The 24466-nt window shown below is 31.9% G+C and overlaps 1 protein-coding gene across 1 annotated transcript; it reads left to right on the top strand.

Annotated features, from left to right (window-relative positions):
- Positions 1–15179: 15179 nt before the first annotated feature.
- On the top strand, positions 15180–20502 carry LOC134696340 (uncharacterized). Its single transcript, XM_063558067.1, has 3 exons — positions 15180–15553; positions 17460–17600; positions 19070–20502. Exons 1-3 carry the CDS (start codon positions 15181–15183, stop codon positions 19453–19455), a joined length of 900 nt encoding a protein of 299 aa, XP_063414137.1. The 5' UTR covers position 15180; the 3' UTR covers positions 19456–20502.
- Positions 20503–24466: the final 3964 nt, after the last annotated feature.

Here is a 24466-nt window from a genome sequence, read left to right as displayed (position 1 = left end):
TTTATTTGAATTTAAAAAAAGAAATAAACTATGTCTGAAATAAGCTAGAACATTAAGAGAAGTGTGCATAAAAAACATGTTCATAAAAAGATCAGGAGTTAGACCATCTTCTTCTTGAAAATACACTTTTCCTCAGATTTTTTTTAATTTAATAGAACTGAAAAATTACACTTAAAATGAAAATTAGTTAAAATGCATAAAACTGTATTCAAATGAAGAAGACCAAGGGAACAAATTTACACAGGCAGTCAGAGGCTTTTAATACTTTCCCACTCTTTTCCATAGTATTTTATTTTTATTTTTAGTAGATTTTTTCCCTATGATTTTTCTTTTTCTCTGTTCACTTCCCTGTTGTATAATGTGTTTTTGTTGCAAAACAATGAGATAAAACTATAATATTTCTCTTGTGGTCAGGGATTAACAGCTGGACACTGACACCAACAGATGATTGACATATTAGCCCCTCCCAAATGCGTATATATTTAGATTAATTACCATGTGCTTTTATTTACATAAGACAATGATCAATTTACTCCCTGTTGCAATATGATAATGACATTGGGATTTTTACAAACTGTGCAGGATAGTACTCACTTCAAAATTATGTGATAAAAAAAATATCTTCAAAAAATCATTGTTTGACTGTAGTGCTACCTTAATATGGCATAACAACTGTAGCGGAAAACAAGGTTTTGAATTTTAACAGTATTGATTTTCTTTTTTTTTCAGTTGCCCTAGCAGCTTGTGTATTGACCGATTTAAGATTATCCGTTGGTAGTGTTGTGAAGTTTACTGATGTTAAATTCAGTTGGGGAATTGGTGATTTGTCAAATTTTAGAAACACAGGGAAGTTTAAATGTGGAAAAACTGGTTTGTACATTGTGTCTGTATCGATTGAGTTGGATATTAATGGCAGTGAGTTCTATATTTACGTGAATGGTAAAGTATTAACTAAGAATTATAAACAACTGCAGGCCGATTGGTGGCAATCCTCCTCAGCAGCTATAGCGATTGAACTGAATACGAATGATACTGTTTGGGTACAGATTGGTGTTACTGCTACTAATGTACGTGCAGATTTACATTCACGTTTCACAATTATCAAAATACACTAATTTGAAAGATAAAATGAAATATAAATATTTCCTGTTGTAAAGGTTTATCTGGTGATTGTCTTTGTTAATTGACAAACGTGGAAATAATACCTACGCTTAATATCGTTCAAACAAATAAAAAATAGTTTTGAATATTTTTTCTGACAAAACCAATATTTAACAAAATGACAAAGATTACAAGTATTAGATCAGGAGAGATTTTGTAACAAATTACTTTACCATTACACTTGTTCTATAAAATCCAGTTGTTATTCGAAGTAAATCTTATTTCTTTTAAATGATCATTGATTGTTCCTGTTAGATTTTTTCACACCTGCTTTGATTGTTGCAATTTAAATCTTGATAAACTCTTACAATAATCTACACCTATCTTTTTTATGGACAGCACTCTTTTGTTACTTTCAATAATTTTCCGTAAATATGAAACCTTGATAACAGTGACTTTCAAACTCATTTAATTTAATCTCTATCAATACCGAAACATGAACAAGGAAAATATATAAAATTGAGAATGGAAATGGCGAATGTGTCAAAGATACAACAACCCGACCAAAGAAAAAAACAACAACAGAAGGTCAATGTGGCAAAAAATTCCCGCAACCGGAGGCGTCCTTCAGCTGGTCCCTAAACAAATATATACTAATTCAGTGATAATGAACTCCATACTAATTTCCAAATTGTACACAAGAATATGTCTTTTAAAGGAAATGGTTTCTTTTCTTAGGGATAAAATAAGACAGCCAAAAGTTTAGCCTATTTATTAAAAAAACAACAGTATCAACGTCAATATAATAAATGGAATAGTATACACTTATTTCCCGTCCCTGAGACAGATATGAAGATTTGTTCAGCCAAAAATAATCGCATCTTGAGGGTTTTGCTGAGGGATATGATTTTTCGTGAGTCGTGTGTTCTAGCGGGACGGCTGCAGTGCAGGCGATTTGGTGTCACGATATCACAGTAGCATGGGTTCGAATTCCGGCGAGGGAAGCACAAAATTTAAGAAAGCAATTTACAGATCTAACAATGTTGGGTTGATGTTTAGACGAGTTGTGTATACATAACGTACACAGCCATGTATCACCATCATTGATGGCGATCCGATGGCTACATATGTTGTAGAGTTCACTGGCTCAGACGTACTTATAAATATAATTATTTTCTGTGACTGTATCTTACATTAATTTGTAGGATTTTTTACTATAGATAATTGCGCTGATCTGTAACAATAACATCTCCATACCTTATATATCATGTACTGTAGTTCGCCGCTAGATTAAAACTGACGAGGAAAGGTAACACACGGCAACTGTAACCCTGCTGACTGCCATTGGCGATTGCCAAATAAAATTGATCACGAGATGTAACAAAATGGATCTTGATATAAATTTAATACTCCACAGAAAACAATGAATTTGTGACCAAAATGTAATGCCACAACCACAAGGTGTCAATATTTTTTTGTACACCAGATCTAGATTTTGACAAGATATGTCTCATCAGTGATGTTAGGGATCGAAACGGTATTTGGAAGGCCATATAAGTTACCCTCAATTAAAGATTGACTCTTGAATTTTAAGAGTCAATAAAGAATCAACGGATCATATAAACCGTAGGGAAAATATGATACAAGCCCAAACGATGAAATATCAACAAGTCTAAATTTAAAACTACGTTCAAACCCATGATTGCGTTGGATAAAAACCGCAATTTTTATACGTGTGCAAGTAAAAATAAATTCGTTGTAAAAGGGTCTAAATACGGCACAAACAACATTTTCCAAGACACCAAAAAGTGAAAAGGTATATTTAAACAAAACACATTTGACTAACATGTCGAACAACTGATGTTCTTTAACCCTGCTGACTGCCATTGGTGATTGCCAAATAAAATTGATCACGAGATGTAACACAATGGATCTTAATATATATTTAATACTCCACAGAAAACAATGAATTTGTGACCAAAATGTTATGCCACAAACACAAGGTGTCAATATTTTTTTGTAATTAATTTAGATACATATCTATGTATTATGTCATTGTATGGACACTGTGAATTAAACTATTTGTACTTATTTTTGCACAAAATCTAAATAAGTTTTAAAGACTATTTTTTTCAATTTTAGAATGTTTAAGAACAAGAAATGATACTATAAAAAAGTACAAAGCAATTTTCTCCCCCAAAAAAATATATGCTCACTGGGCACAATTGCTTCTATTTTACAGCCAGACATGTAAGTTTATGTTCAGTTAACGTACATTTTTTTTACCAAAACACAAATTGTGTCATACATATAACTCAAATCACTTTACCCAAAAATTATGAGCAAAGCTCTATTGACATGACATTGCTTAATAACTATAGTACATTTTGACAAAGCTTTCACTTATCTAAAACTATTATATGTACAGCATCGTTAAATTCACTTAAGAAACATAATGTTGGCAAATATATTTAGATGTACATACATTTTGTACTGTTCATGGAAATATGTAATACGTTTATTAGCTCGATTTGGCCACACTCTACACTAATCCAAAACTGAAATTTGGCATAAATCAAATTTTTAACCTGATACGAAACGGATGGAGGGACACACAGTGTAACCAGCTATCGTAGTTGGACCACACATATACAATTAACTTATAAACTATGTAAACATAAGAAAGAATATAATGTTTGATTTCCAATGAGCAAATAATCACAAGAAACAAAATGACACAGACATCAAAAACTTTTGGTCACCATGTGCAACAATGGTCAAAGCCCATCACGCATGTTCAGCTATAAAAGTCCCCGTTAAATTACTAATGTAAACCAAATCAAACAAGAAAGTTAACGGCCTGATTTAAGTACAGCAAAATGAATAAAAACAGCCTTGAATTTCTATGTTGTATCTTGTGTATTATCAATTGTCTATTTGTCTTTTTTCCTTTTTAGCACTTGTCAGTTTGTTTTCGATTTATGACTTTGACTGTGCATTTGGTATTTTTCGCCTCTATTTTTTTCGCTAATAATAATAATAATTCATTAAAAACCTCTGCGTAATATCCAGAACATAATAATCCACTATAAAACTGTCCTATGATGATAAGAACTTAAAATATAAATGAAATCGTCATACATGTATATATATATCAGGTATTAGTTTGGTATTTACACCAGACGCGCGGTTCGTCTACAAAAGACTCATCAGTGACGCTCCAATCCAAAACAGTTCAAAAGGCAAAATAAAGTACGAATTTGAAGAGCATTGATGACTAAAATTGCTAAAGGTTTTGCCAAATACAGCTAAGTTGACTTTGGCTGAACTGTAAGGATCAGTTCTAGGGTCAAATTTTCTGAAACTGTTCGTAGATGAAAATTTCAGAAACAGTTCTAGCAGTTTAGGATAAACCATGTTATGAATGTCGAAATTTAAACGTTTAACTGACTCTAATTCAAAACAGGGGCAGATACGTGCAGTGTGCTTGTCAGTCATGTTAAAAAAAAAAGGTATAATGCTTAAGTCTAGGTTATATAAAAAGTAAATTGTCAGAATCAAACATTGGTTAGAATATTTTAAATCCGTTTAAAGATTGAAGTTAGCGAGGTAAAAAATGAAATATAACATTCATAACTCAGATATCAGTAAAAACTGACAAAACCATGGCAAAAAAAACGAAAAAACATCGAAAAGACGAAAAAGTACACAAAATCTGAAACAGAAAGCCAAAATCTAAACAACAATCTCACCACCAGCAGTTGCAATTAAATGTTCTGACGTTAAGAGTCTTCTAAAGCATATGTTGAACCCGTCATAATATGTCCGAATCTGTTATGAGAGGAAAAGATAAAAAAAAAAATAACGTATATAACGCAGTTCTCTATTCGTGATTACAAAATGTATGAATTAGAAACAATTTCCAGTTTATCCATGAAGTAATATAATAGATAAAAAGGTTAATAAGTTAAATTTCTTTTAACATTGTGTGTATGTTTTAGTTCTTTAATTTTTGCATGTCTATAATTCAATTTTACTTCCACATTTTGTGTTTAAATTTGTCCATGCTAAGATAGTGGCAAAATGTTTTTTATTTTTTTTATATCCATATTTATTTTCAATTATAACTTGATTTATTTCAAATGACTTGACGGATTTACACGTTCGTTCCTAATAAACTAGAGCATCTATAAATAGGTGTTATGGGATAAACTCACGATTGCAGTGTCCAGTTATGGTCATTGATCTGGTTGAAAAATTAAAACACTATATGTATTTTCGAAAAAATATAATGAGTCACAGCTGTTTATTGTCTTTTTAATCGGGATCGTTAAAAGCATGTTAGAATTTGATCATTTTGGAAAATGTGCATATGAAAGTAGAAATATAACAACAGTAGATGCAAAACATACTTATAGGTAAAATTGAGAATCAAAATAGAAAATGTGTCAAAGCGACAACAACCATACCATAGAGCAGACAACATCAAAAGGCCACAAATGGGTTTTCAAGGTAGCGAGAAATTTCCGCACCCGAAAGCGTCCTTCAGCTGGCCCCTTAAAAATGTTCATACTAGTTAATATATACTAGGTCGTTGATCTGTAACGTTTTTAAAAAAATCATCTTTTCAGAGTCTGGTTAAGGGGGCATCCTTTTTTGTGGGACAAAACATTGTTGAGTATAGACTGTCCCCGATGTGTGACTGGCGCGAGGTCTCTCTTAGAAAGTAAACAACCCCTTTACAAACATTTCTGGTCCGACACTGTTTATATATCGAATATGTTCTAACGGTGGTGAAAGGGGGGATACAGGGAATAGTTGTTAATATTAATGACAAAATTGAAACGGGGAAAAATATATCTATTTATTTAGAAATCACGTTTAAAATAAATCTCACAATCAGAGAGGTTATAAACAGTACATAATCCAATCTTTTAAAATAATCCGCTTTGAAAGCAGAAAAAGATAACTTTATTTTTAATCTGTTTGATGACACTTATTTGTGATTGTATTACAAATCACAAAATTAAAGGACCGCTGAAAGCGGAGTTAAACATTTCAATTTTAACAGAGCAACAAAAGGAACTGGTAACAAAGGCAGTGCAACAGGCTGTGTCTCTAGCAATTATCAACCTTGTTGAAGTTATTGTAGATAAGAAAACTCAATCTGCTCTGGAAAACGTACAAATAGTTAATAATCAGACGATATCTACTTTCTACCGGAAATGAAACATGTGAAAGGTAAGTTAATTTAGATAAATTGACATTTCAGTCTTATTTGTTTTTGAATGTTGTTTTGTTTATTCTTTATAGGTGTTAAATGTGTAATTTGAAATACCCGAACTAATATATAGTCAGTGTGTAATTATCTAGCTTAAATTTCTCCTAAAATTCATTAGAAAAGATGAACGAAAGATACCAAAGTGACAGTCAAATTCATTAAACTAAAACAAACTGACAACGCCATGGCTAAAATTGGAAAAAGACAAACAGACAAAACAATGGTAAACATGACACAACATAGAACACTAGAGAATAAACAGCACGAACCCAACCAAAAACTGGGGGTGAGCTCAGGTGCTCCGGAATGGTGAGCAGATCCTGCTCCACATGTGGCACCCGTCGTGTTGCTTATGTGATAATAAATCCGTTAAATAGTGTAATTCGGTAGGTCACATTAGTGAGAGGTATGTAGTTACAACGTAAGGAACATATCCGATATCATTTGTGAAACGGGAATTCCACAACGGTAAACCAAATTGTGATGGTGTCCGTAAAATATACGAAGGGATGATTTCAACTTCACCATTTGGAACTCTTGGTTTAATAGATTCCTTGTGAGCAGCAACCCTCTATCAAGAAAATCATGATAAGAAATGCAAGCACGGGAATACCGTTTCAAGTGGGAGATATATACCCCGTATGTAGGTGCTGCTGGAATGTTGCTACTTAGAAATTGAAAGATCGCAATTGGAAAGTTGAAATCATCTCTTTTGTCGTAAAGTATTGTTTTCAACCGACCGTCATTGTCAATTTCTAGATGTAAGTCAAGATATGAAGCCGACCTAACTGTATCTGTAGTATCCTTTATTTCTAGTACGATAGGGTAGATGCGTTCAACATAGTCACCAAATCTTGAATTATTTAGTGAAAGAACATCACCTATATAGCTGAAAGTAGAGTTAAAGGATATTGCTAACTTCGATAAGATACAAATACTATGTTGATATCTATCCTGTATCAATTTCTTAAACAATACATGATAGTCTTGAAGTAGAGATTCTAGATGAGGACGCTGTTAATCATCTTAATTATTTCATTGACTTTGTATATTCTTACCTTTACTGATTAGTCTGATTTCAACACAATTCTGCCTCAAATGGTCAATTTAGAATTGTCACAACAATATCATCTGTAATCATATATCTGACACAATTTAGCTTGTATATATATACTTGAAGTGTTCAAATAAACTCATCATAGATACCAGGACTAAATTTAGTATATACGCCAGACGCGCGTTTTGTCTACAAAAGACCCATCAGTGACGCTCGAATTAAAAAACGTTTTAAAAAAAACCCACATATATGCAATAGCTGTATGTTTAGAGATACCAGTCTGAGATATAAATTCACTTCAAATGTCATAGAAATGACTGCTAACATCTAATTTTTGCATAACTTCAAACCATAGTTATTGTTTTCTATATCAAGACCTTTGAAATCATATAATCATAGCATTTACAAGTTAAATTATTTGTTTTATGACCTAGGGGGTAGGCAATTTTCTATGCTTTTTGTTGGCCATGGGGCCTCAAATTTCCTAAAACATTCTTTTCTTTTTAGCAATTTGGAATATTTAGTATATATTCAGGATAGATCATACTATTGTAAGTTCTGTTGAGATATTTTTGATTTTCTAGCTTGTATTTATTATTTTATTTAGGTGTTGCAACTTACTTTTGGGTTATCGAAAAGACATAAAGACCCCATAAAAAATAATCCGGAAGGATCTATGAGTTTCAATGACTGCGAAGAGTAAATATTAGCACTTCTTAACAAATCAATTTACAAAGATGAAAATATTATGAATTGATTTTGTATCCAGGACTTTAAGTTGACTATGCATACTGTTAACTGTGAATGTATGCTGAATCATCATATTTGAGGCCCAAAATTCTATCGATATTAATTAAATATTCATAAAACTTCATATTTGTGTTAACTTCTTTAAAATCTGTGAAATAAATAAAATTTGATTAACTTCTGAATAAACTCATCATAGATACCAGGACTAAATCTAGTATATACGCAGTGGTTGTAAATTAACTCATCATAGATTCCAGGACTAAATTTAGTATACGCGTGACGCGCGGTTCGTCTACAGAAGACTCATCGGTGACGCTCGAATCCAAAAAAGTTAAAAAGGCCAAATAAAGTACGAAGATGAAGAGCATTGAGGACGAAAATTTCTAAAAGTTTTGCCAATTACAGCTAAGGTTATATATGCTTGAGGTAGAAAAGCCTTAGTATTTATAAAATATTTTGCGATTTAATATATCATTCATTGTCAGTGTTTATATAAATATACTACGAGGAAAATTAAAACCTCAACCAAAAAAACAGTTCTCTCTTGATATAAAAATAAAGAGATGGTATGAATTATAAAAAAAACAGAATATCCAAATCTAATCCATTTATGCAACAAAAAATTATTGTATGCCCTTTAACAACGAGCAACTAGCATAAATTTTTGAAAGCTGTAAAATCCCGTCACTGACATACACCAGCCAGATTAATGTACAAAAAAAATAAAGAACGCCTGAATCAGAATCAACATTGTATGTCGGAGTAAAATGACATTTCGTTACATGGTAGTACTATGATTTTGTAAAATATCTCGTAAAAAACATACTCAGACTATGTGACATTGTAGTACAAAACAGTAATCATCATGCCCTTATATCTTAATTCAATTTGAAAAGTCCGTAATTATCTCCACAACCACAGTTTAAGCGGAAACCCAGGTTTGTTGGATTTCAACAGTATATATTTCCTTTTTTCAGTTGTCATGACACCTTTTGTACCAACCTTAGTAACTTTATCAGTTTGAAGTGTTACGAAGTTTAGGATGTTGAATTCAATGAAGGATTGGGTTATTTATCAACATTAAAAAGCACAGGGAAGTTTAAATGTGGAAAAAGTGGTATGTATATTGTGTCTGTATCCATTGAGTTTGAATCAATGTTAGTGAATTCCAAATAAACAGAATGGTAAAGTTTTCACCAGGAATTATATACACCAACAGAGCAATTGGTCGCATTCCTCTACAGCAGTTCTAGCGATAGATCTAAACACAAATGATACTGTGTGGGTACAGATTGGTGGTACGGCTACTAGTGTACGTTGTGATTTACATCCACGTTTCTCAATTATCAAAATACATTAACCTAGAAAGTTGAAATGGAAGATAGATGTTTCCTACTAAAATGTTCTTTTTGTGATTGTTTTGTGTATTGGACTATCCGTTCAAATAATAACTACATATCGTATGCACAAATTTATAATAGTTTTGGAAAAAAACTCTACAAAAACAAATATTCAACAAAATGACAAAAAATATAATTATAAGATCAGAATAGTTTTTGTAAATTTACTTTTAGAAAATAAGGGTTAAAGATTTTAAGGGATGAAATGTAACAGCCACTATTTTAGCCTATGTTTTTATCTTACAGAAATGGCCTAAAATAAAAAGATGTCATCTCAAAAATTTGATATATGATACATATACCTAATAGGTTTCTAAATGTTCTTGATGACCTATGTAATGTAAATCACACATGTTCAAAGAATTGCATTACTGGAAACTCTTCCTGAACAAACATTACATACTTGCCACTTGGTGTAAAGCAAACAACAAGCAATCTGGCATTTCTGTAATATACACAACGACTATAAAAAATAATTGAATTTCGTGCATGAATATACTACAATGTTAATACCTCTACCCCCACAAAAAAAAATAATGAATAAAATGTTTGAAGTCTGGAAAAGCTGATACTTTTTCTAGATACAAAACCCTACAAATAATAATGATTTCTTTTACCTGAAAGAGATTGACAAACTCAAAATTATGTTTTTAACTGGATATAAATATTGACTTTAGTATTTGAATAAGGCATTCGAACATTGCTTTTAAAATAAACAGAAAACTATAGCATATAAAAGAAGAAAATAACAATGAATATAAATCAATTATTTCAGTTAGTAAGGCTACTCGTGGTTGATACGCTCTTCGTATTTCCAATTGTTTTTTTAAAATCGTCAGTCAGTGCCTCTGTACTGGCATGGTAGTTACATACTTTTACAAAATATATGTTGATAGATTAAGATATTTTGGTTCCAAAGGAGCATGTTTCAATGCATTGGACGGGCATGTTAGTCATTTACATTTCGTGATTACTTATTTGCAGACGTGTGTTACTTACTTACGAAACATAATTTTCAGATCGCGCCAAATTCACTTTGATCTTGCCACTTCCTGAGATATAGTATATCCAACTTAAGATAATGCTTCCTGACTTACACAACAAAAAGTCAAACTTAAAGTCTGAACTAGAAAGTAATCAATTTATTATATTTTTGGCATATGATTCATTGTAAATTTGAAAAAAAAATGAGAAAGGAAATAGGCCTATGGAATGTGTCAAAGAGACAAGAACCCGACCATAGAAAAAACAACATTCAGCAGAAGGTCACCAGCAGGTCTTCAATGTAGCGAGAAATTCCTGCATCAGGAGGCGTCCTTTGGCTAGCCCCTAGATAAAGGCAACAGTAGTATACCGCTGTTCAAAACTCATAAATCCATGGACAAAAAACAAAATCAGGGCAACAAACCAAAACCGAGAGAAACGCATACCATATAAGAGGAGATCAACGACATAACACTTAAATGTAACACACACAGAAACGGACCGAGCATCAGACCAAATCCCATGACAATAACAAATATAACATCAAAACAGAATACAGGAATTTGGGATAGACAAGTACCGTGACACGTCTTATCGCAATGTGAATTTACACTCAAAAATAAGAGAAACCAAACGACACAACGTTAAAATGTAATACACACAGAAACGAATCATATTATAACAATGGCGTTATTCCTGACTTGGTACAGGGCATGTTTAAAGGAAAAATGGTGGGTTGAAACTGGTTTTGTGGTATGCCAAACCTCGCACTTTTATGGCCATGTGAAATATAACATCAAAATGACAACACAACACCACAGGACTACAATATAAATAAATTGGAGAATACAATTGACAAAGAATCACACGAACAACAGCCAACAAAAGGCAACAATTTGAAAATTTTAATACGCCAGAAGTGCATTTTGTCCACACAAGACCTACTTGTGACGCCCAGATACGAAAGTTTGAAGTACAAAGTTGAACAGCATTGAGGACCAAAAGATCAAAAAAGTTGTGCCAAAAACGACAAATATATAATAATTCAGTGATAATGAACGCCATACTAATTTCCAAATTTTACACAAGAAACTAAAATCAAAAAAATACAAGACTAACAAAGGCCAGGGGCTCCTGACTCGGGACAGGCGCAAAAATGCGGCGGGGTTAAACATTACGCACATTTAAAATTCAATTCAAGAGAAGTCTGAGTCTGATGTCAGAAGATGTAACCAAAGGAAATAAACAAAATGACAATAATACATAAATAACAACAGACTACTAGCAGTTAACTGACATGCCAGCTCCAGACTTCAATTAAACTGATTGAAAGATTATGATTTCATCATATGAACATCAGGCACAATCCTTCCCGTTAGGGATTTAGTATCATACCATCATTACATATATGAGAAGAACATAACCCGTGTCATGCCAACAACTGTTTTTTTTAATAAATGTGTTTAGTTCCTATGCAAAAACCCTATAATTGAATCAATTTTAACGCCAAAATAAGCAATCTTTAATGACCTGACAATAGTATCGTAACTATATCCCTTTTTGATAAGTCAATTTAAAGGTTTTTATTAGTTTCTGAGATGGATACTGACATTTTTGAAGCATGCATACATGTAAAAGTGATGTGAATTAAAGGAACCTTTCATTTTGGTAGGTAATCCTTACCTTAGATCTTTGTAGGGTTATAGGCTTACACATCAAATCAACATATCCTGCGGACTGGTACGGGTTTTGAATGTTTTCATTATGTATGCTAGTCTCTTATCAATATGTTCGTACAAAGTTATGCGCCTATAAAAAAAAAAGTAGTTTTATCAAAATATAACAGAATGCGTATAACAAAAACAGTTCCACTTTTTGAGAGTTAGAAATAAGATGAGGCCTTTTGTTGAACTGCAGGAACTAGTTCTAGGGTCATTTTTTCCAAAACTGTTCGTAGGTAAAATGACAGAAACTGTTCTAGCAGTGACAGTTAGAATAGATCTAAATGACGAAAAATGTGAACGATTCACCGACTCAAATCAACACCAAATTAAGGTAAATGGTTACAGTTTCCTATAAGTCAGGTTGTTATTTGGTTTAAATGTAAGGTAAAAGTGTCAGTATCAAACATTTGTAAGAATAATCCTAATCTGTATAAGAATTAAACTAAACGAGGTGGAACATAACTATGTAACATTCAAAACTTGGAAGTCAGAGAAAAAACTCTTACGAAACAATGTCAAAAAAAAAAACGACAAAAAGACAAATAAGTTCATAACATTCAAAATAGAAAACCAAAAACTCAGCAACATTTACCCCAACAGGGGTTGAACGTAAATGCTCTGATACTTCGAGGCTCCTTACACATTTTTGGTACTTGTCATACTATGTCCGAATCTGTTCTGAGAATAATAGATCAATATTACGTAAATAGAGCCGTTCTCTTGATTTAGCAATAAAATCGTTTTCCAGTTTTTCAATTAACCAATATATTAGATAAAAAGATTAAATAGTTAAATTGATTATATGGTTGATTACTAGGTGTTTCGCCGATGCGTCACTTGCGAGAAGTCTCTCTTACGCATTAAATATCTCCTTTATTATGTCTATGAGCATTTCTTGACCCAACACTGTTTATAATTCGAATGCAACTTCTTGTTAGGGGGAGGGGTGCACTGGGTTAAGTAGAGTTTTTGATCATAATTTAGGAAGGAACATTTGGATTGAAATAATCAATATTTAAATACTATTTTGATAAATTTCGTTTGTAATCAATCTTATAATCAAAAAGTTTTCAAACAGAATAATAAATATGAAAATAAAAAAATAATTCATTTACTAATTTTTCCGTCCAATTTGTTACACTCAGTTCTTTTATATATTTGTTTGGTTACACTTATTTAGGATTAGAAATCAGTAAGAATAATTATAACGACAATGACCCTTATAACACACTTTTGAAATTGTATGCAATATCCGTATGCAAATTGAAATGTAATCTCCGCCCGATCAGCTGAAAACAGATTGGTAATACACTGATAATATATTATTTTCAGAAAGACAATGATGTGAGCCGAGGTTCACTTAGAACAGTCACATTTCAAAACAATTTCGGTGTTTATTACAGGTTGAATATTTGGAAGGCTCCATGACCATATCATTTTTTTCACTGATAAAATATTTGAAATACCTTAGGGCGTGTTTGTATACCACGATGTACCTTAAGAAAATTCAATCTTTATTATTATTACATACGTGATTTGGCTTTGACATGTACATTTTGGTACATTCTAATATAGATAATAAATGAATCAAGATGAATAAAAAAAACGTAAACCAAATATGCAGTAAAAAAAAACACTAAGTTCTTCAGTTACGACGCAACGTTGTTTTGTTACAAATGTGGCTCTAACCGAATTAGTAAAACTGCATTTTTGTTTGTTCATCACTCGACAGTTAAAAATAAAGTTGATTTAAATCGAATGGTTAAATGAGCCATTACGTTTTATAGGGAGTTAGCAAGACTTGTATCATGTCCTATTATTTGTTTTTGTGAAAGGCATTTCAGTTTGCTTGTGTATCAATTTGAAATAACTTATCCTTTTACTTTATTCAATGCTTTAACAGATGATGTTTTCTCACTAGATAAATCAAATTTTACTAAGATGAACGCATGTGTCCAATCTGTTTTTATACTGGTGTCTGTAAGTTGGTCTTTTTCTTGTTTAGCCATGGTGTTGTCAGTTTAATTTCGACCTATGAGTTTGCTATCTCTAGTATATTTCGCCTCTCATTTAGTGACTAGTTTTTAGTCACGTGACTATAATTTCATAGACGTAAACAGACGGCAATTGCATGGACTGAACGTTAACATATCAATGATGTTCATGTCTGAATCAATTTAATAATTATAATATAGGTAGGTTCTGTCATCGGGAGTTTACTGGGATATCAGTGATATAAAGACAGGAATTTATCGTGCAATATGCCGCAAGCAGACCCACCAGAGAGATGCTAAAAATATTCTTACAACTGCAGGGATATTGATCTTTACGGGAGGATATGTTAATTGACGTTTTAATGTATACCAGAGTTTACGGCGAAGGTGTACATCCCTAGAGCTAAAACATACATCCAACTAAGCACGAAGTGTAATTGCTTCCTGGACATGATAGTTTGAGGTTTCCATATATTTTTTGGATTATTTACCTGTGAAAGAAGGAGAATCACCCTTGAGCTTCGAACATCCTCTCGACTTTGTTTCATTCAAAGTCACGAATAAAAACAGCATTCTATAAATTATTTGGTTAAGTCACATCATTAAGTACTTTTCGTGTGATTTAACAAGCACTACTTCAAATTTAAATGACAACTTCATAATTAAAGTGGATTTCTGATTCTTCGGTTATGATTTTAACCCGTAACATGTTTAATGGGATGTGAACCACTTCATAAGGCTAGCTATAACGGCATGAATGATATATGTTTTCCGTTTATTATGTCGAAATTAAGAGATGTACTCAAACTTTGGAACTGATATGCCTAATCATAATTGACTAATGTTGATAAAAATATCACATGCATTAAGTAGATTCAACGTATCAGACATGTTTCCATCCAAAATCAAGATTCATTTTAACATTAGAGCTTTTGCGATGCTGCATGGATGTGCTATTTTAGTATTTACTATTTCATTGAATGGACACGTGTTTGCAAACACGTGTGAAGATGAAAAATGTACGACTGCGATTGACATACCTTTAATCACAAAGTTAAACGCACCGTTGAAAGCGGAGTTAGACATTTCAATTTTAACAGAGCAATTGAAGGAACTGATAACATACGAAGTAAAACAAGCTGTTTCTGTAGCAATGAAGGACCTCGCTGAAGGTATTGTGGACAAGAAAACTCAATCTGCTCTGGAAAACTTACAAATTGTTAATAATCAAACGATATCAACTTTCCTGAAGGAAATTAAAGGTAACTTAAATTAGATAAATTGACGTTTCAGTCTTATTAGTTTTTTATTGTTGTTTTGTTTATTCCATATTTTTTAACTCTTGTTTGTAGAGTTTAATTTCAAATACGTTAACAAATATGCAGTCAGTTTAAAAGGTAGTATAGCTTAAATTCCTCGTAAAAATTCATTGTAGAAGATACGAATACCATGTTGATAACTATCCTGTATCAATTTCTCAAATAAGAAATGATGGTCTTCAAATGGAGATTCTGGGTAATGACGTTGTTAATCATTTAAATCAGTGCATTGACTTTGTTTATTCTAACCTTTACTGATTAGTGTGATTTGAACTGATATGTCTGTATTTGGCTCACACATTATTGTCAATTAATACTTATGCCCCACGTACAATAGTAGAGGGGCATTATGTGTTATGGTCTTTGGGTCCGTTCGTCCGTCTATTCGTTTGTCCGTTCGTGCGTTCGTCCGTCCGTTCGTTCGTCCCACTTTAAGTCACAGTTTTTGGTCAATGTAGTTTTTGATGAAGTTGAAGTCCAATCAACTTAAAACTTATTACACATGTTCCGTATGATATGCCAAATAAGACTTTTGACCCCAAAAGTGCAGGTGGGGCATCCGTGTACTGAGGACCCATTCTTGTTTTCATATATATTATACCGTTGATTGTCCCGTTTAAATGGTCTGACACTTTGTCTTATATCATTTGGAAGCCCTTTATATTTGTTTAATTACGATAACACTTGTTTATTATCTTCTGCGATTTATATTTTTTGAATTATTTTTGTTCATGTACAATAATGGTTGTACAATGGTTGCAATGGTTCGTTAAACGTATTTGTGGAACGTTCCATATGTGTCTTTGTTATACGGTCGTCTTAGACGAGACATATATACAATATTATACAATATTAGGGCAATGTCAGAAAAATATCAACTTTTTTGTATGACGCTGAGAAACTGGGGAAGGGCGAGGTTCTACCGAGACATTCCCCAGTTTTGCGCCGATTACCAAAAAGTTGATATTTTCTGACATTAACCTGATATTGTTTTTATACTGCAACTTAAATGAATAAATTCCGAGCTACAAAATGCATTTAAATTGTAACACAAATTTCAAACTTATTTTCATCCCTTAATGAACCCCTGGCTGTAAAAAAAGTATTCCATGATGAAATTGACATTGCACAAAATATAGCTGTGTTACTATATTTCGGAATAAACACAGGTAGTTGCAGTATAAAGCATGATATACTGTGGTCCGTCCGCCTATACGTATACACTTTGTGCGTTTACTATAGCAACGATTTACTATAACCTTAGCATGTTTTTAATTTCTGACAATTTACAAAATTGTTCAAATCAGTTAAAACATGAAACATTTATATTTTGAGTAACCTGTTATTTGTCGTGCCAGCGTTATTTTCATAACACCGATGCTTGACTCCAGCAAACAGTATGTTGTTTGTCAATGTTATCTATACACGGCAAAATCATCGAAAAAAAGTCATAATTATAAACCAACTGTTTACAAAACTTTGAATTTTTGATATACGAAGGATTTTCTACCTCAGAAACAGATTACCTTAGCTGCGTTTGGCAAAACGTTAAGGAATGTTTGGTCCTCAATGCTCTTCAACTTCGTACTTTATTTGGCCCCTGTAACCTCTTTTTAGTCGCGTTTCAATTATAAGTCTTTTATAGACAAAAAACGCGTCTGACGTAAATACAAAATTTTAACCTATGAGGTGTTTATTTAATCCCGCTCCCCAATCGGACCTTTTGTCAGCCGAATTTAACTTGTTTAGTTGCTGTCACTTGACCTAGTCCTTCCGCAATGTAGGTAAACTATTAAAAAAAGGCAGTGATATGCAAAAAATTATTGTTATGTAACCCACTCAATTTCAGATGTAACTGTCCGAAAAAGGGATTTAAGTACAGTGGAGGAAAAGCTTGAGAGAGATATTAAACAAATGAAGGAACAACAAAAACTCACAGAATTAAAATTGTCCAGTCTTAAATCCGATGTCACTAGAAGCACTGAAAGAGGTTCGTATTTTTAAAGCTTGAGTCATCCTATAAAGAAATGGCGAATTTTGAAATGGCAAAATGTAATTGACTTAACTTGTTTGAAATATAATATGTTTAGGGAAATAAAAAAATACAATAACAGAGCTTATGTAAACAATGGAAACATTATTAACTTTAAAATAACTTGCTATTAACTAAATATTTTGTTAAATCAAAAGGCTCACATGGCATATTTCAACGAAATATAAATTGATAATTAAACAAACTAGGAACCAACCACTTAAATTACGACTTAAATAAGGCAGCACAAAGAAAATGATTTGGATACTTAAAAGAATTATATGGAGCTGATATGTGTTAATTGCTTCTTAACACTTGAGATAACAAGTACATTAAGTAAGATAAATTGCACAGGTTAATCATCTAAGTCAACGGCAAAATATTACATTTTGAATAGTGTTACCATAACGTAAATATAAAAGCATTAACTAGCACTGTCTAATAAAACTTGACAATCATACATGTAATATCATTATTTTCAAGAAAAGACAGGGAAATATTCGCATCATTTGAAATGAAGTTTAACAGAAATGCCTGGGAAATATTCTTGTCAAGTTCATATTAACATTTTGCGATCTTTTTTTTACAGCACAACACATTTACATTTAAAATTTTGACCAAGTGTAGATATTTGCTTTGAATATACATTTGTTAAGATAATGGAACGAACTAAGGCATTGAGAACAGTAAAACCATTGAAACATCAAAAACAAATAAACTAGATCAATGAAAGCTAACGCATACACCACAAGAACTGACACATAGATGCAATGAGAGGTTGTAGCGGGGGTCAGTTCCGAGATACATACACGCCATTAAATACGCTGGTGATAAAAAATAAATAAAATGAGTTCAGAAATAAATTGCATCAAATTATAGAAAAGATAATTATATGAACTGTTCGTAATAGAGACAGAACTTCAACAACAACATGAAGGCCACATTTTGATCTGGAGTATAAAAAAAAATACGTCAAAGCAAAATATATGCATTTTTAAACGGACCATACAACCTTAAAATTCCTACTCTTTCAACAACGAGCAACTAGCATAACGTTTAGAAAGCTATTGAATCTTCCTACGTCAAAAACACACAACAGCCGGATTAATGTACAAAATCTGAAAGTCTGAATCAGAATGAACATTGTATGTCGGAGTAAAATGAAATTTCTTTCTACATGGTAGCACTCTGATGTTTTAAAATATGACATAAAAATTCATATTCAGACTATGTGACAATGTAGTACAAAACAGCACATAATAAATTCGTATTGAAATTAGGCAATTGTCAATACCAAATAACCATCATGCTCATTTATCTTAATTTTATTTGAAAAGTCCGTAATCATGGTAATCATCTCTACGAACACAATTTTAGCGGGAAACCAGGTTTGTTGGTTTTTAACAGTATTTATTTCATTTTTTCAGTTGTCATGACATCTTTTGTATCAACCCTTTTAAGGTTATCCGTTGGAAGTGTTGTGAAGTTTTCGGATGTTAAATTCAGTGAAGGAATAGGTGATTTATCAACCTTTAAAAGCACAGGGAAGTTTACATGCGAAAGAAGTGGTTTGTACATTTTATCTGTAACACTCGAGTTTAATATTAATGGAAGTGCATTTTATATTTACGTCAATGGTAAAGTATTCACAAAGAATTATAAACATCAACAGAGCGGTTGGTGGCATTCCTCTACAGCAGTTATAGCGATTGAACTTAACACGAATGATACTGTGTGGGTACAGGTTGGTGTTACGGCTACTAATGTACGTGGTGGTTTATATTCACGTTTCACAATTATCAAAATACACTAAACTGGAAAGTTGATATAGAATGTCAATGTTTCCTACTGAAATTGTTTTAAGTAATTGTTTCGTATATTGGTCTTTCCTTTGAAAATGTAACTAATTTAAATATCATATGCACAAATTTAAAATAGTTTTGATAAATAAATTCTGCCAAAATAATATTTAACAAAATGACAAAGATTATATTAAGTACACAATAGCTTTTGTAACAACGTGTTACTGAATTTTATATCATTGTACATGTTGTATATTGTCCAGTTGTAACTATATCTTTCTTAATGACGATAACAGATCATTGATAGTCTTTGTTTGTTTTATTGATATTTGTAATTAGACGTCTTAATGACGATAACATATCATTGATTGTCTCTGTTTGTTTTATTGATATTTGTAATTAGACGTCTTAATGACGATAACAGATCATTGATTGTTTTTGTTTGTTTTATTGATATTTGTAATTAGACGTCTTCATGTCGATAACAGATCATTGATTGTTTTTGTTTGTTTTATTGATATTTGTAATTAGACGTCTTAATGTCGATAACAGACCATTGATTGGCTTTGTTTGTTTTATTGATATTTGTAATGAGACGTCTTAATGTCGATAACAGATCATTGATTGTTTTTGTTTGTTTTATTGATATTTGTAATAAGACGTCTTAATGACGATAACAGACCATTGATTGTCTTTGTTTGTTTTATTGATATTTGTAATGAGACGTCTTAATGTCGATAACAGACCATTGATTGTCTTTGTTTGTTTTATTGATATTTGTAATGAGACGTCTTAATGTCGATAACAGATCATTGATTGTATTTGTTTGTTTTATTGATATTTGTAATGAGACGTCTTAATGACGATAACAGACCATTGATTGTCTTTGTTTGTTTTATTGATATTTGTAATGAGACGTCTTAATGTCGATATCAGATCAGTGATTGGCTTTGTTTGTTTTATTGATATTTGTAATAAGACGTCTTCATTTCGATGACTGATCATTGCTTGTCTTTGTTTGTTTAATTGATATTTGTAATTAGACGCAATTCTAACCTTATTAAACTTCTTTGAATAAAACAAAATAAACATAATGTTAAGACAATATTTTTTTTTATGTAAATGCAGTTACATGTAATTGTAAACTAGTTATACTCTAAAAGTTAAGTCATAGTTGACACTGATAAAAAAATGGATTAATCCATATGTATTCTGATATATAAATAAGGCGACTAAGTCTTTCTGTTAGAAAAAAAGGGTTTCAGATTTGAAGTGATTAAATATTACAGCAAAAATTTCAGGTTATGTTTTCATCCTCCGAATGTCTGCAGAAATGGCATGTAAAGAGATTTTTTTTTCTAATATGATACATGTATATACCATGTTTCCAAATATCGTTTATATACCAGGAAAAATTAGGAAGAGACCCAGTAGAAATATTTGAGGTAAACCAGCTCTGATACCTGTTTCAGATGAACAAAACTCAGAGCAAATTCCTGTAAACTGTCACCTCGTAGAAAATGCCTATCAAGTCATTTAAATCATTTTGAATTAAAAAAAACTTTAATCATCAATTTATCAATTGATATAATATATAGGAGATCAATTCATACTTTATGTGTGTATTTCTATGTTGTTATGTTACTGTTCTGTTTCGGGTAAGGGTGAAGGTTGGTACAAAATATAACGTTAAAACCCGCTGCATTTGTTTACCAACGGTACAAACCTGATATTCAGTGGTTGCGTTTGTTAGTGTGGTTCACAAGTGTTCCTCGTTTCCCGGTTTTTTTTATAGAGATTAGATTGTTGTTTTTCCTATTTGAGTGCTTTTATACTAGCATTTATTTTTGGCTATTTATAGCTTTCTATTTGGTGTAAGCCAAGGCTCCGTGTTGAATAGATATAAGGAGATGTGCTATGAGTTCCAATGAGACAACTCTCCATACAAGTCACAATTTGTAAAAGTAAATATTTTTTTTGGTCAAAGAACGGACAATTGTATGGCTTGTTTCAAAAGAAAGCTACAAAAAATATAAGAGTATGATTTAGTTAAACCTGCATGTTACTTTTGGTATTTTGAACTACTTCACTACTCCAATTTTGGTTGTGAAACCTTGTTAAAGTCCGTTTAGATTTTCAGGATGAACCAATTGACAAACACATTCGGTCAGAACGGTTAATATGTTTCATGTAGCATGCATAGTGAGTGTCACGCTCTCTGCACGTTTAAGATTTCATCCAACATATTTAGAACACATGACTTATATATATCAAGTCAAAATTTCTATCCCTATCCAACATAGCCCATATCTCAAGTGGGAACCAAAATTAGCTTCCTTCACTGGTCGATGTTTGCCACTGGGGCCAAAGCAAACAACAAGCAATCCAGAATTTCTATTATGTACACATTATGTATTATGTACACAGCGAATATAAAACACATTGCAGTTTGTGCGTCACGAGTTCGTTCGTACAACAATAGTGTCATCGATCACATAACCTTCTGGATTTACTTATATTTGGATGTATGAAAGGGGACAGAAGTCTGTTACGTTTTCATTTAAGGTGTGTTTATCAGATGATTTTCTTCCTAAATAATGACACAATTTGAATTTTGACGGAATCCGATATTTAATTGTGACAGATACATTGTATTGCATTAATATTAAATGAAGTAAAATGGGAAGGAGATATACTGTAAACAAACTTATTTTCGCGAGCGATTTATTTTCGCGACTTTCGCGAGTAGAAAAATAACGCGAATATAAATCGTTGCGAATATGTCAACCTTTGATCTTTTCTTAATAAACTTCATCAAGTAAATCAGATAATCGCGAAATTAAATAGCCGCGAAGTGGTCAAGAAAGGGTAAATCGCGAAATAAAGTATCCGCGAAAATAAATTGGTTTACAGTAACTCTCATAAAAAGCAGAAAAAAAGTTTTTAGAAAACTCATAAAAAGCAGAAAAAAGTTCAAAAGAACAGTTGCAATAATTAAAAATGAAAAGTGTCTCACCAAGGAACAGCAGTTTCTTTAATGATTTGATTTGCACAGAAGAAAGGACAAAACGCTAATAGATCGCACTAGTGGAAGGTAGGTTTTCTCTGATGATAAGAATATTATCATAAGATACCAAACGCATTTGCCTTTTTAATCCATTAGTATTTTAACAAGACATTTAAAAAGCGAGTTGGTGACACCTACTACAAAACACAGTTTTGCACAGATATATCCACGAGCACTTTATAGTATAGGTAATTTTTTTATTAATATAGAAATCGGATGCAGTTCCAATCCGGCAATATATTTAATGAACAAGAATTGACTTAACTAAATGATCGTCGTCTTCTAGTTAATGTATGCAATGCGTCTTCAATCTATTCAATATGAACGATCGCATGTGTTTAAAATCTTTTTTGAAAAGTTATAAAATTATCTTTCTCATTAATGCGCTTTTTAGGTTTTAATGTAAAGTATCTTCTTTAAATTAATGTTATGAAAACAGTCATTGCTATATTAAGGCTGTTTCTTAATCATATATCAGTGTTTCGGTACTGACATGGTGGTAGTATACGTTTACAAATTATCCAAAAGGTTTAGAAACTAATATCCCGATGGGGAAAAGACTATTGGTTTTTGAACAAAAAAGAGATAAACCATGTTTTGATACTTTGGACATAATAGGTGTGTTAAGCAATTTCAAATCGTGATCACCTATTTTACAGAAGTGTGTAAGGCACTTTAGAATTGAAAATTATATTCAAATATCGCACAAGTCACTATAATCGTTCTTATTGCTCAGGCACGAATACGGTTTATTCTACATAACATATTACTTTCTTTTACAAAAATAATATACATACAAGAGAAAATAACGGAAATGGAAAACGCAGATAAGAAGTAATTACAAAGTTTGTTACAAGAAGGCATACAGTTATCTCTCACAAAGGGGAGAGGATGTACTTCCTATTTACAAGGTGATATAAATTGCCGCTGTTGGAGAACAATCGGATATATATGATTAGATCAATATAGACTTTAATATGTGGAATATAAAAAGCTCTGTAACGTTGAAGTTTAACAGCTGTGGTTTTATTCACAAAATGTTTCCTCTCTTAACAATGTGGTATTCCTCTTTTCCAACACACCACACATGAAACCCAACCGAGATGGGATAATGTTACATTTTTACCTATGCAATATAAGAAAGGAGTACATTTTTAAAATATAAATTATATAAAAAGGATTGGTTAGCAAAGGGGTAGCAGAACCGCCAGTGCCACCCCTAATCAATCAAATATTGAAGTGACCACGTACAATTTACCATATTTTCTTGATTTATCATTATTAACATGATTAAGGTGGTATCAAACAACTTGACTAAAATGAGCTCGACTCGTTTAATTTTGGCAAAATATTAACTTTTGACCCTTTGACAAAAATATAGAAAGTAAAAAAACTTAAGTCACACACTTTGTCGGGAAAAATTCATAGACCATATAGCAATTTGTCCAACAAAAACTTTTATCATTGAGACGCTAACTATTTACCTAACAATAGAACGTAATTAAAACGTTCACCTTATCTTTACAGAGTTATGTCACTGTAGTATTATGTACCACAATGTGATATTTATAAAAACAATCAGATGCAAGATGTCTTTCTTAATGCGAAAGCTATAACATGACCGAAAACTTCAATACTGGCAAGCAATAGAAAGCAGACCACACGCAACAGCGATGTAATTACACCGTATTCAAAGAATCTAATTCTCCATTTGCGATCACAAGGTTGTTTTTGTAACATACACATAAGTCTTCATGCATAAATTAAAACTTGACTGTGTAGTCATAAAAAGATTGCTTTAATTGAAAGCTTTTGCCGTTTAAAAACATTACATGTTGTTAGAAAAAAATTAAGTAAAATAATAGAACTCTTTACTTACAGAACTATAGGAAACGTTGTGAATCAATCAACTTTGGTTTAGGAAATCGACAATATATTGTTTAAAAGTCAGGTAA

This window comes from Mytilus trossulus, chromosome 14 (genome assembly GCF_036588685.1).
Source record: "Mytilus trossulus isolate FHL-02 chromosome 14, PNRI_Mtr1.1.1.hap1, whole genome shotgun sequence".
In the NCBI taxonomy this organism is placed as follows: Eukaryota; Metazoa; Mollusca; class Bivalvia; order Mytilida; family Mytilidae; genus Mytilus; species Mytilus trossulus.
This window is presented reverse-complemented; position numbering and strand designations above follow the sequence as displayed.